The sequence below is a fragment of the Dermacentor variabilis genome, chromosome 1 (genome assembly GCF_050947875.1).
Source record: "Dermacentor variabilis isolate Ectoservices chromosome 1, ASM5094787v1, whole genome shotgun sequence".
NCBI lineage: Eukaryota > Metazoa > Arthropoda > Arachnida > Ixodida > Ixodidae > Dermacentor > Dermacentor variabilis.
Window position 1 is genome coordinate 40639007 of NC_134568.1, and position 14417 is coordinate 40653423.

The window sequence follows — 14417 nt, forward strand, 5'->3', positions numbered from 1 at the left end:
GTCCACAGACTGTTTGCTATTAAATGCCTATAACAAGTAAATCTGGAATTCCTGTAGCTGTGCATTGTTTTAATGACTATTCTGCAGCTAAAGTGAGACCTAAGGGATGCAACATATCTGGTATAGTGAAGCAAATTTTTCTTTGAGCATGGGTCAAGATAATAAGCAAGCCAGTGGCAAAATGCCAAAAAGGCCACAAGAGTAACATTATTAAATTTGTTTCTTCTTTTTTGAAATACCATATTTATCCGAATATAAGACAAGGTTTTTTTCGCAGAATCCTGAGCCTCGAAGTCATCCCCCGCCTTATGTCCGAGGCTGATATTTTCAATTACTATTTCAATATGGCAATAGCAGTGCCACATTTCTGGCAATCCAAATTTAGACGGAAGTGCAAATTCTAGCAACTAATTAGCTTTTGCAGGTGAGACAGTACCATATTTTTGAGCATATACCCCACACTGAGAATTAGAAAAATTTTACAGTAAAGGCAGGGTGTGGGTTATATGCGAATCTTGCCTCGAGGTCTGACTTCATGGCAGCATGAATTTTGCTTTACAGTGTGGCTTCACAGCAGTGCAGTGTGTGGTGCCATAAAGCCACACCATAAGGCAAATATCATGCTGCTGTGGAGTCACACCTTAAGGTGGAATCCGCATGTTTGCCGAGCCGATTGTTGCATTTATTCTAGGAGCTTCTGAATATTTGGCATTTTGGAAAATCCCCACCAAGTCAGAATCAACCTTCAGCTGCTGTATATCGGCCTACATAAGCGTGCTTAAGAGGAAGCTTTAGCTCGGGCCCAACTCCGACGCGGCCTATTCAAATACATGTAAAATGCAAAAACGTTTTTCTGAGATAACCCCTGGACCGATCTTAATGAAATTTATTTGCATTTGAGAGAGAAAGTAAATTCTAGTGACTGTTGCAAGCGTAATTTATATTTAGGGCCTGAATTTTCTTAAATAGATATTTAAAAATTCAAAAGTTTGAAAAAAATAGAAGCACGAAGTTTACGAATTAATAGCTCTGCATCAAAACAGATATCGAGGGTCTGTAAAACGGCATCCATTAGATCATTCAAAACAAACAAATTCGATATGTCAATTTATATCTTACATGAATTTGTTACGTTGTTTACAAGGGTTCTGCAAAAGCTGTATTTCCCTATTACTAAATTTTTTGATATTCCTCTGTAACATATCAATTTTGTCCGCTTTAGATGTACTATTAGATGCAATTCACAGAATTGTGGTATCATTTTTCGTTGCTGAGTTAGAGTTGTAAACATCAAGTTTACAACTCTCTAACTCAGCAACGAAAAACGATACCACAATTCTGTGAATTGCATCTAATAGTACATCTAACTTAAACCGAAAATTTGAAACCAACAGTCACTAGATTTTACGTTTTTCTTTTAAATGCAACAAACCTCGTCAAATTCGGTGCAGTGGTTGCCGAGAAAAACAAATTCTCCTTTTACATGTATTTAGATAGGAGCACCCGAGCTGAAGCTTCCTCTTAAGTTCTTTTTCTATGGTCCCCTGATTGGCACCCTCACCTTATAATCAAGTAAATATAGTAAATTGGCTGTGAACTGGACAAACTGTCTTCATTACCTTGAATGGCATTGTTTTATGCTCTATGTTTGTTAAGCCTTTCGGGGTCACCGTCGCACATGTATGGCAGTGGAAACAAATTCCATATGGTCACAGTCGTACATACGTACGGGGGCAACTGATTGTTTAAAAAAAACGCGGCTTTTTAGAATGAAAGAATGAAGTGCCGCCTAAAGCTGCTCCGGATGTCCGGCAGCATTCAGTGACTTCTATAACAAAATTCTTAGTGTGCTGCCTCCCGTCAGCACTTGTGAACTTTGTAATTGGCCTTTCTTCTTTTCGTTTTCAAGTTAAGTGCGTCAGAAAAACCGATTTCTTTCTTGTTTCTTATCACTCGAGGACGTGCACCCGGGTGGCTCTCCCACAGGTGTGCGATGACTTTGTTTGCAGGTGGCCACTTGCAAACTAACTATACTGCTGCACGTGAGTCTTTTTTGTGAGGTGTACGAGGACTGATGGAATCGATTGAGTCTAGCATTCAGACATTTGAGTTCTGCAAGTTTCTCACTTGCTTTCTTTTTTCTTACGGGTGTGCGCCACTAAGCTTGCTTGTCGGTGCTCACATGGCATGCCTTGGTTTCACTATGACCGCATGCCCCTGGAGCCATATTCTGTAATGATTCGCATCATTTCCATTCTTCTGGCCCTTTGTCATTGCTTTCGAAGTCGATTGGCGGCCGCCGCACCTGTCTTTGCTGGGATGGCACCTATGGTGCTATACACGATAAATATGGAAAATTAAATGCAACGTTACAAAATATGAGCTCTCTCTATGTCAAATGTTTTTAGAATTTAAAAGTAAGTTGTGTGAATATCATCACATTTGTCAAAAATCATTTATTGTTGTCTATTCATGTATTCAACAGTAAACTATGTATAAAACTGAACACATAAAAAAAAACATAACTTTATTGTCAACGGACAAATTATTTACTTGTTTCTTTTTTTTCCTCAAAGTAAGTTTCTCTGATAAATTTTAATCTGAAATAAAGAATGTCACCCTGCAGGAACGTATTATCAGAAAAAAATTTTGCCCTCAGTGCGTTCTGTTTGCCATACTCAATGAGTTAAAAGGAAGATTTAGCTCAGGGGTTTCTATATAAATACATGGAAACAGAGAAATCATTTTTCTCGGCAACCACAGCACCAAATTTAATGAGGTTTATTGCATTTAAAAGAAAAAGTTAAAATCCAGTGACTGTTGGTAGCGAATTTTTTTATTTAGGCCATCAGTTCATTTAAATAATTGTTGAAAATCGCAAATTTTCTGAAAACAACACTTTCATGTTTACAGCTCTAACTCGGCAATGAAAAATGACATCACAATTTTGCAAATTACATCGAATTGTAAACCTAAAGTAGACAAAATTAATCTATATTGTACATGGCTCTCAAATAAACTGCTAACATCTGAGAAGGACTTTTGCAGAGCACTTGTAAAGAATTCACATAAGATATAATTTTATAGATAAAATTTGTCCGCTTTGGATGCTCTAACAGATGCAATTTGCAGTACTGTGATAACTCTTCATGGTGTAGAGCTACGAATTTGTAAACTTCTTCCTATCTATTTTTTTTTTCAGACTACCAATTTCTGAAAATTTCTTTTAAAAAAATGCAGGCCTTAAACCGAAATTCCGCTTACAGCAGTCACTAGAATTTGACTTTCTCTCAAATGCAACAAATTTCATTAAAGGGACCCTGAAACGATTTTGACGATTTTGTACAAACATACTGAGTCGTTAGAGTAGGTTTTTTTGATCATTAATTGATGCATCTAATTGCTCCGTGTAAAGCGTGTAATTTATTATAAGGTCTTAAAAATGTACGTCGCTGCCAATCGCCGCACACTGCTCGGTGGAATTTTCAGCCGCCCCTACCCATATGACAAAAATTACCCAATTGACATCAAGAGGGCGAGCTAATCCGATTGGCTGCCCAGGACGCATCATCGATAATTTTTCCACCTTTATGGTGAACAAATGATGTTCGTAAGAGCTGGAATGTTTGTTAGTTTGTTTTTATAAAAAAAAAGTAACAGAAAGAGAATGCACAAGAGCAATTTCTCACTACACTTAACCACTTCTGGCACACAGCAAGCGTCGTCTGCTTGTGTTATAATGTGCTCCATTTTGATTAGAGCTCTGCGGCCAGAGTCAGTCTCAGTCTTTTCGCGAGCACTATGATTCGACTTTTTTGCATTGTTGACTGCAAACGTAGCGACTGGCAATATGTCAGGCTGCGACATCATGTCCCTCTGCAAGGCAGCAGACGAGCGGACTGGCTGCAGCACATAGGACTGCCGCTATCCAATCGGCGCCAGGATTTGCGCGTTTGCGGCTGTCACTTTACACCAGAAGATTACTAACACAATAGTGTTTCGCAAGTCCGGTATTAGGGTAAACGCAAGCGCAAGAGGACAGGGCCTGGCCGTTTGACTGTGTCGTTTCACGGATGAGCAGAAGCGTAAATGTGAATGGTCTGCACGGTGCAGCCACCTGGTGGAACAGAGCTAAACCACACACAGTAGCAGTAACGAAATGTATTCTTCTTTGCTGCTGGTGTAAATTTTTCACAGGAGTGCAATCGTTAACACATTGTTTTTTTAAATGTTTAAAATGTTTTGCATTTGGTCAGAGCAATATTAGCACTTTGTTTGGCTGGTTAAGCTCTGCGCCAACAGGTGGCTGGATCGTGCAGACCGATCAGGCCGCTCACGTACATCTACGCTAAAGTTCCTTCATCAGCTTGACTTTATGCCTCCAGCCATCCATCGAAACGCCCTGCTTGCCTGTGGTTACCGGAATACCAGACACGTTTGGCGCTGCAACAGAATGCTCGCAACGTACGCTGCTTCGTAAGCTTTCGCTTGGGGTCGACTGCCAAGCAACTGGCGGAGAGTTTGAAGAGGCTTCGCGCGCTCAGTCCTAGAGAATCGGAAGTGACGACACGACACGCCATCATGACACAGAGCCACTGAAGGCAGAGCTTAGCACCGATCACTTGGCGAACAAATTGAGGAGAAAACGCATGAGTATGGAGGAGGGTAACTTGTAATCGTCCGTAGCTCTCTTAATATGAGACGTTTCACACAAATTGTGGTGCAAATGATCAAGTTTAGCTGTACCCTACGGGTCTACAAACTGTTTCGGGGCCCTTTAATATCGGCCCAGAGCTTATCTCAGAAAAGTGTTTCTGCGCTTTACATGTATTTGATTAGGCGTATTTGATTAGGCGGCATCGGAATTGGGCCTGAGCTAAAGCTTCTTAATGCCATGCCTGGGTGCATGTTCGTGCAGATTGTGCCTGTTTGTGTCTTGGCTTTCTTCACTTTCATAAGTCTATTGTGTGGCCCCTACCACGGGTTTCTTGGCACCAATCTTTGTTGGTTCTTTTGTAATGAATATCGGGTATAACCAACACAATATTGCTCGAAATGCAAGTTCACTGCGCCGAAGTTCAATCTGTCATTTTTCATGTTTATACCGAACAGGGCTCACATATGTTAGGACACTTGCCATTTGCATTTGCAGAAGGCTATCCAACAATTAACATTGGCATGGTATAGCTCCAGGAAATTGCAAGCTTATTACAGAAATGTAAAATTTTTTAACATGCAGACCCAGCAACAGTGGCACTAGTGGTAACTTTAGTGAATACTGCGAGAGAATTACCTGTGTGAGCAATTATATATTTTTTTAATTTATTGCAAAGAGACAATTGGTCATTTCACTCAAGCCAAGTGCAAAGTGGTACTTATTTATTAAATAATATATGGTATGATCTATTCGTAAAAGGGACACCTAAATGGTAATAAAGTTAATAAAACTTCAACAGTTCGACTTTATACGGTTAAAAAGTGTCACGTATGACGCATCAGGTTCTGTACATACATGCAGATATCTGCTGGCGTTTATGGCCTATCTCAACTATAATTTGCAGTGAAACATTTACAGGATGTTCTCTTTAACACTCAGGGCCATTATTATTATAATAATTTTTGAGGCGATGCTGCCCCAGTGACTGTTTTTTTTTCTTGGATATTATAAAATGAACACAATGGTTTATTTTTGCTTATGTAAAAGGAGGAAAAGATGATGTGGTTAATGAAAAAGTACTCTTGGTATCCGAGGTAGAGGGTGGAGAAAGTATGTGTACATCAGTGGCATTCAAAGGAGTAATAGTGGGCCATGCTATATCGCATCTTTAAAGGGCCTCTCACCAGGCTCCATTACTACAAATTTTGGCTATGTGTACACTGGAAGGTGTAGGGCACTGTGAAGTTTTACCACAATTTTTCAAATTGCTTCAATATTAGGGGAAATGGGAGAAATTAAAATGTCGCATAACCATGCTGCCAGGAGGCAATCTTCATTGCCAACTAAGACAGCCTTCTGCCTCGACAAACATCCTCAAGTTCCTATTTCTTCTTTGCCTTCTCACATACTGGAGCCATGGGACGGCTTCACATTTGCGTCACAACTCCTACCTTCTTCTTCTTTTCCTCTTTTTGATGGACGGTGCAAGTAGCAGCATTGTGCATTCTGCATTGGACAATTTACCGAGGTCACGTGCCATAATCGGTGACGTTGCAGGCAGTGCGTGTTATGTAGGGGTATTTATGTGTTACATAGAGTTATTTGTATGTTACGTGAAAGTATTTGTGTGTGTGACCTTGACTTTTTGTCTCTGAAGTGGGGCTCCCTCAAGAGGAAGGGTATGTGTGGGTTGGGATTAAAATTTCATCTGTTTTCATTCCCTGAATCCATTTGATACATTACGGACAGGATTACCACCCAGCAATCTACGCGCCGCGCTTGTGTGTTTGCAAAGCCCAAATCTGGTGAGGGGCTGTTTAAGTTTCCAACAAGACTCTTGTTCTCTGAATCTTCTGTATGGTACACTATTAGGTTAACTTTCAGTAGTGATCAAAAATCAGTTTTTCATGTGTGTGTAATATTTATGTTTGTCTTTTCATGCACTTTACTGAAGGTTGACTTTGCAAACAAGTTCATCGGTGGAGGAGTGTTGGGTGGCGGTTGCGTGCAAGAAGAGATTCGGTTCATGATGTGCCCCGAGCTGATTGTGTCTCGGCTTTTTACTGAAGCTCTTGGTTCCAGGGAAGTCCTAGTCATTACTGGTGAGAAATAAGTTAATCTTTTCATCGGGACATCACTGTCTTTTGAAAAGTAGTGTGAGGGTCTGCAGGTATTCCAGGTCAATAACTGCTGTTACTCTTAAAATGTTTATCCAAAATGCATATATGAAGGCAGATTTCATTCAAAATACATTGTTTTAAAACAAGAACATTTTCCACTAAGCCTGTTTGCCTGCCAGCTTGAGAGTCTGACATGGTAGACAGTGTAAATGATGATTTATAGAGTCGAACATCTTTGTATATATGATATGGGCGTGCAGATAACCAAAATTTAAAATACGAATCATATTGGCTTTGATCTTCAATTCGCATTCAATTCTAGAATTTGCTTTTTGAAGTTGTTGAATATTCGTTTCATTCGAACATTTGCGAAAATTAATCCGGAGTCCCCCACCATGGCGTGCCTCATAGTCTGATTGTGGTTTTGCATGTAAAATCCCAGAATTTAATTAAACGTATTTACAGTAGTTACCAGCCGTTGAGCAAGTATGTCTTGCTTTAGGCAGCGTACTAATTGTCTCTATTTAAACTAAGCAATTTATCATTTGGCCAATCTCACCATGTTTGAATTCCTTAAAAATGATCTGCAGTGCTGTAGTGTTGCCCTTAATGAGCACTAACCTCTACCATATGTATCTGGGGACGTGATGTTTCTTCTTTTTATTACTGTGATTCTCATGGTGCACCAGATATAATCATACTGTTCTTTGTTTCTTAATTATGAGCTCCTCGGTCGACCTGGCATCCAGTTTTTAATGGCACTACACACGTAGCATAACGTTAACAAGCATTTTTTGCCACACAGACGCTATGGAAGCGTTCATTTAAAATGTTTCTTAGAATTTAGGAATAGTATTGATATTCAATTAGAAGATTTTACTATGCAAACACTCCTAGTTTTTTAATGAAGTTGCATCTGACAAGAAAAAGACCGCAGTTTATGTTCATGCTCGTTATATCTAGATTCAACTGTGTAAAATCTCGATGCTTTGCCTTTTTGACCTGATCTAGCCCTTTCTGATGCCATTTGCAGGAAAAAAACTTGTTTTTCACAATACGCCACCTATGTAGGTTTTAAGTTGAAGCCCATGCTTGACTTTATCTGAGCGACACCTGCTGTGAACGTGCCCAGGACACTCATTGCATTTCCTCCAGTGCGTTCATGACAGGCATAATTTAAATCAAGTCAAGCATGGGCTTCAACTTAAGATGCATTTCTGAATAGGGGGGTTAGTAAAACTAAACAAGTCAGTGGCAAACAGGAAACTACGATTGTGTATTTTTTATTGGTATGTGCACAATTGTGTACAAAGCGTCATGGTGGCCACAAAATTCAACAATGCGTCTCGAGCGTGGAAACTAAAACTGTGAAACTCGGAGCGGCTCTGCAGCAGCTCTGAGCTGGTACTGTGTCTGTCAGTATCACGAGCTTGTGGCTGTGGTCTTCTTCCCTTCTTCAGAAGTCATGTTCATATTCACGTGTTTTATTTTATTTCTGCAGGTATTTGTTGCTTCAACAAAATAACTTTTAAGATGAACTTGCACAAGTACGCCGAAAAGTGTGCGGCATTGGGGTGTTATCCGCATTCAGGAGGCTTTCGGGCTATACACCAAGCACGGTGTTGTTAGTGGTGGTGTTGGGAGGAGTAAGTGAAAGTGCAATTTCTTTCATTGAAAGTTTCTTTCGCACTTTTTCACAGTACCGTTGGTACCTGTAAATCCCACGTCCTGCACATTCACTTCATAGACGCATTCAGTGCAAATGCAACTGACATTCACATGGTCATTATGCATTCAAACTTGAAGGGGATTGTGAAATAGTTTGATGTATCAATAATTCAACGTATAGAATGCTTTGCCTATCTGAAGCTTACTTGAAAACTCTGCATGTCTCGGGACAGTTTCCCCGAAAATGTAAAATGTGGGACTTTGCTGATCCTATGCCCGGAGCCACACAGTGAAAAAATGGAATGCTATCTGTTTTTTATGGGGCATGTGGATCGGATCGGAAGGCCTTTCACATTTTTGAAGCAGTGTGGCGATCCTCATTCCAATAATGGAAGGCCACTGGTAGTATGCTCCACTGCTTGGCAGTTAAATCTTTCCTTTATTACTACACTTCACTGCATTACACATCTGTGGTGTGGGGAAGCTTACTAAATCAAATTCGGCGAATAAGACTTGCTGCACGAGCCATCCACGATCAATAGGAGAAGCAAACTTGCAAGGGTACAGCGCAGCACGCTTTGCCATGCCAGGTTAACCCTTTCAGGTGCTGATTATTTCGTTTGATTGAAAACTTTCACTGCAATTCTCGCTTCTCAGAATTATAAAAAGTATAGAGCTGCAGAACGGATTAAGCACTTTCAATTTTTCGGTGAGTTTCTGGTCCATAGAATGTGGGCTGCATGCGAAATCTCACTACAGGAACATCAAATATAAGAACATCAACTTTTTCATGCCTAGCAGGCTTTGATTTGAAGCACCTATACGGCAACTTGAAAATTATGCCTGGTGCAAAACATTGTGAAAAACAGTGAAAGAAGGTGACTTGCTACATACATTGACGTACTGACACCAAGAAAAAACACCTAACCATCTATCTTCCAAATTGTTTCACTAAAACATTTTGCGGCGGTTATTCAAACTTTCAGCATTCTTCCAATCCAAAGTATTGCAAGGTGTGTGCAACACAATTTAATTATGATCACTTTCATCGATACTTTTGGTGTTGATGCACTCTCTTGGTGTACACAATTGTGTACACAGTGCCCGAAAGGGTTAATATAAATGCATAGTACAGTGCTACACTTCTGCATGGGATTTCCAAGGGGATGTTACAACTGCTCGATACTGACAATAATTTGATGTGCCTGTTTTGATATATCGACGTTCAAATGTATCAGTGCAAAATTTTTGAAAGCCATAGACATTGCCTAAAACACAGAAAAAAGAAAGCAAAGTATAGCTTATTTGGCAATGCCGAACCACATGCTGCCATGCTCAATGATGCTACAGACGAGTAACGATGAAGAAGAGGCCGGCAGGGTAAAGACGACGGCAGTGATTAGAGGCTAGTGCAGGCTGTTCCCTTTTGGCCAAGCGCAGCGTACTCACTTGTAAATATACTTGTACAGTAAAACCTTGTCAATTCGGATATCACAATACCAAAACAAATGTCTGAATTAACCGAATGTCAAACTATTGAGAGTATTGAGAAAACAATGAGCAAATGCTGACTCCATCAACGCGCTTTTATTTACTGAATGAATCAGCAAATCCTGTTTCTAGTCTGCATAAAAGCAGTGCGGAAGCTGGAATTCTTGTCATCTCATGACTGATTAGAGTGCGCAGCAGTGAAGGCCTTGTGACTTTCTTCACAGCGCGCGTCTTCATCTGAGACACGCTTTTCACTACCGTGTGCACATCCTGATTATTTTTTTTGCCAGTGAGCTGGTCTCCAAAAAATTGTCCATCCATCGTGATGTAGCCTGTGCTCTTCATCCTCGACAGCTTCCGCATCGCATAAATAGCAATGAATCTCCTATTCATTGCTGCCCGTATTGAGTGTTGCCAGCTGTGCATCAAATTATTCACACAGAAGTTCGCAAAATGCTTGCCAAGAACATTATTAAACTGTCGTGTAATCCATGGGCATCATCTGTTGTCCTGGTGAAAAAGAAAGATGGTTCATGGCAATTTTATGTGGGTTATCGGCACCTCAACAGAGTTACAAAAAAGGATGCATATCCCCTACCTAGCATTGATGACGCCTATGACTGCCTGCTGGTGCTTGCTGTTTCTCTTTTATTGACCTTCACTCCGGCTATTAGCAGATTGCCATGGACAATCTAGGCGGCGAGAAGGCTGCCTCTGTAACACCCGATGGTGTTTATCAATTCAAAGTGATTCCATTTGGTATGTGTAAGGCTCCATCCCCGTTTGAGCACATGATGGACACCCTTCGTCAAGGTTTCAAATGGTCCACATGCCTGTGCTACTTGGACGACATTATAGTATTCTCTCCAACATACACGAGGCACCTCGAGCGCCTCTCGGCAGTCCTGGACGTTTTTCATCAAGCTGGTCTGCAACTGAATGCGTCGAAGTGCCACTTTGACCATCGCCAGATTACCATGCTTGGACATTTTGTTGATGCGAACGGAGTGCAACCAGACCCAGGCAAAATTCATGCTGTTATGCACTTCCCTGTTCCAAAGTGTGTCAAGGAGGTGTGCAGCTTCATCTGCCTTTACTTGTACTTCCACCGTTTCGTGAAAAAATTCACGGCCATATCACAACCATAACCGAGCTTTTGGAAAAAGATGCCCCTTTCAAGTCTGGCGATAATGAGGCCTCTGCGTTCTCACATCTAATCGCCCTTCCCACAGTGCCGCCAGTTCTAGCCTGTTTTGATCTGTCTGCACCTGCCAAAGTCCATACCGATGGCCATGGCTATGGAATCGGCACAGTACTAGCACAATGCCAGTGCAGCAATGACCATGTTAACACTTACTCCAGCAGGCTTCTTTCAACCTCCGAGTACAACTATTCTATAGGCCTCTGCGTTCTCGCATCTAATCGCCCTTCCCACAGTGCCGCCAGTTCTAGCCCGTTTTGATCCGTCTGCACCTGCCGAAGTTCATACCGATGGCCATGGCTATGGAATCGGCACAGTACTAGCACAATGCCAGTGCAGCAATTGCCATGTTAACACTTACTCCAGCAGGCTTCTTTCAACCTCCGAGCACAACTATTCTATTGCCAAGCGTTAGTGTCTGGCCGTAGTTTGGGCAGTTGCGAAGTTCCGTCCATACTTATATGGCTCACCCTTTTCAGTCATTACAGACCATCACAGGCTTTGCTGGTTGTGGTCCCTGAAACACCCTGCAGGATGACTTGGTTGCTGGGCGTTATGCCTACAAGAATATTCACATTCTGTCATTTACAAATCTGGCCGTTTCCACAAGGACGCTGATTGCCTGTCTTGCCACCCGGTCGACGAGCCCGACGATGCCGACCATAGCACCACCAACGGCAGTTTCCCTTTGTCTGTCTTCACTAACATTGCCGGTGAGCAGTACCGGGAGCTATCGCAGTGAGCACTCATCAAGCGTGGGCACTCTTCACCTACTGATGTCTCTGTTCGCCAATATGTCCTCCAGGGTGCCGTTCTCTACCAAAGGAACTTCCTCCCTGGCGGGTCTGATCTTGTTGTGCCCAAACATTTCCGACAGGCTGTGCTCTTTGTGCTCCATGATGCATCCACTGCAGGACACCTTGGGGTATCTTGCACGTATGACCGTGTCTGCCGCAGCTCCTATTGGCGCAGTCTCACTCGCTCCATCTGACACTATGTTGCTGCCTGTGATACCTGCCAGTGTGGGAAAACGCCTTGGGCGCTATCTGCCGGTCATCTCCAACCAATCAACGTGCCCGTAGAATCTTTCTTCCATGTTGGATTAGATCTCCTCAGCAACCACACCTCCCAGCATCCACTTACTCTGGACCCCTGGTCATACCTCGCTGCCGGGTAACGAATGCGCATATGCCTGAGAAATTTTCCTCCGGGCGACTCGGCGTGGTGTGGCGACTAGTTCAGAGTGGGAGGATCCCTTGCTCCGTTACAAAGACATACTCCGTCATTATACACGCATTCGTCGCACCCACGCCTCACCACCGCCGTCCTTCTCGCGGGAGGAAGCAGTGGCATTACGCCAGTTACAAACTGCAACTTTTCCAAATCTTATCTCTCTCAATAAATTATACCCACACTGTTATGCAGATCATTGCCCTGGCTGTGGCAGCTCGCCCAAATCTTCCACGTCACGATTGAGTGCACTGCAAACCTCTTTCCTCCCTTGCCAACTCTCCTTTACCCCCTATGCAACAAAGAGCTGTGGGACGATGCCCTCCGTGACGGACCTCCTGAGGTTTTCCGAGCTGTGATACAACGGGCTTGAAACATCGCCGGAATCATCTTAGGGACCCTGGACTGAGGGATCCTCCCACACTGCTCTCGCCACTCAAATATTATTAATAAAGATGTTTTACTCTCTCTCTCTCTCTCTCAGCCCCTTTCCTATGTCATCTTCTGGGAACGAATGGGTTGCCTTTGCAACTGATTACGCTACCCGCTATGCCATCACACAAGCTCTTCCAACCGGTTGCGCCACTGACGTCACAGGCTTTCTCTTGCATGACATTATCTTGTTTCATGGCACCATGCAACAGCTGCTTACTGATCATGGTTGTAACTTTTCATCATAAGTTATCGGCGACATTATGCATTCCTGCTCCACTCAGCACAAGCTGACCACCTGATACCATCCTCAAACCAGTGGACTGATGGAGCGGTTGAACCATGCCCTCACAGATATGCTGTCCATGTATGTATTGAAGGACCACTATGACTGGGACATGGCCCTTCCTTACATTACATTTGCCTGTAATTCTTCTCGGCACAACATTGCCAGATTTCTTTCATTTTATCTGTTGTACGGTTGCGAAGCAACCTCTCCCCTTGATGCTTAACTTCCTCCTGCGACCTCAACAAGCAAGTATGCGTGGGACGCCATTGCCTTGGCCAACCATGCACACCAACCAGCTTGCCTGTACTCGACAAACAGTATCGCAAACCACTCGGCAGCATCTGTACAACACCCGCCACCATGACACGTAGATTTCACTGGGTGCGCTCGTGTTCCTGTGGTCACCCTCTCGTCATGTTGGACTTTCAGAGAAGCTCCTTTCCCGATACACGGGGCCCTACCGTGTGCTCCGCCGGGTGATGCCAGCGACATATGAAATTGCTCCCGTCAGTTCTACCTCACCCTCGACTCGGTCATCCAGTGATGTCGTGCACGACAGTAGGATCAAGGCCCACTACAGTGCTTCTGAGCCCGGCCTTTAGTTGCACCAGGACGGTACTTTTACCACTGGGGGTAGTGCTATGGACCAGTAGTTACGATGAAGAGGCCAGCAATATGAGCAGACGTATAATGTTTAAGGTTCAGTGTTTCTTCCCACATGTCATCCCCAGCTTGTCTGTGTTCTCTGGGAACTTGCATCTCCATGGGAACATGGCAGACACTTATAACATAGCAGAGAGTTGTGTGGCACTGGAAAAAAGATTGGTACGATAAAAATCACTTGTTGGTCTGTTTAAAAATCAAATGGACGAATATGCATTAACTGTAACATTGAATTGCCTGCAAGTGTTAGCCTTGTTTATGTGCCACCAAGAGGATTAATAAAATTGTTGCTTTATTCTTCTATATACACTAAAAGCTCGTTAATTCACAACTCGTTAATTCAAAATTTTGGATAATTAGAAGTAACCGCTGCAATCCATCCAACAATGTATTGAAAGCAACATGTAACGCATCCCTCTAATTCACACTGAAATCCGCACCGCCACTGATAATTCGAACTCTGCGCCATCGTGAATCGGGAGAATGCTAGTGTGCGGGAGCACATTGGCGACGCTGGTGTCGCCGCATGGGCGGTGCTGCTTTGCTCTTTCCATCTGCAGCCATTTGTTTAGGCTTGACTGGAGAGAGACGTGTTCACCCCTGTGCAGCCATGGCCAATGCCTCTGTTGCAGGTCATGTCTCTCCCTCTCTCAAGACCTTAAAGAT

At 42.8% G+C, this 14417-nt stretch overlaps 1 protein-coding gene across 2 annotated transcripts in view; it reads left to right on the forward strand.

Moving 5' to 3' along the window:
• The window catches only part of LOC142576650 (poly(ADP-ribose) glycohydrolase-like), a 71001-nt gene that overhangs the window by 28134 nt on the left and 28450 nt on the right, over positions 1 to 14417 (forward strand). For both annotated transcript variants that reach the window (XM_075686881.1, XM_075686873.1), the window contains one exon: positions 6612 to 6759. In XM_075686881.1, the coding sequence (XP_075542996.1) occupies positions 6612 to 6759 (148 nt within the window). The remainder of the gene's footprint in view (positions 1 to 6611; positions 6760 to 14417) is intronic.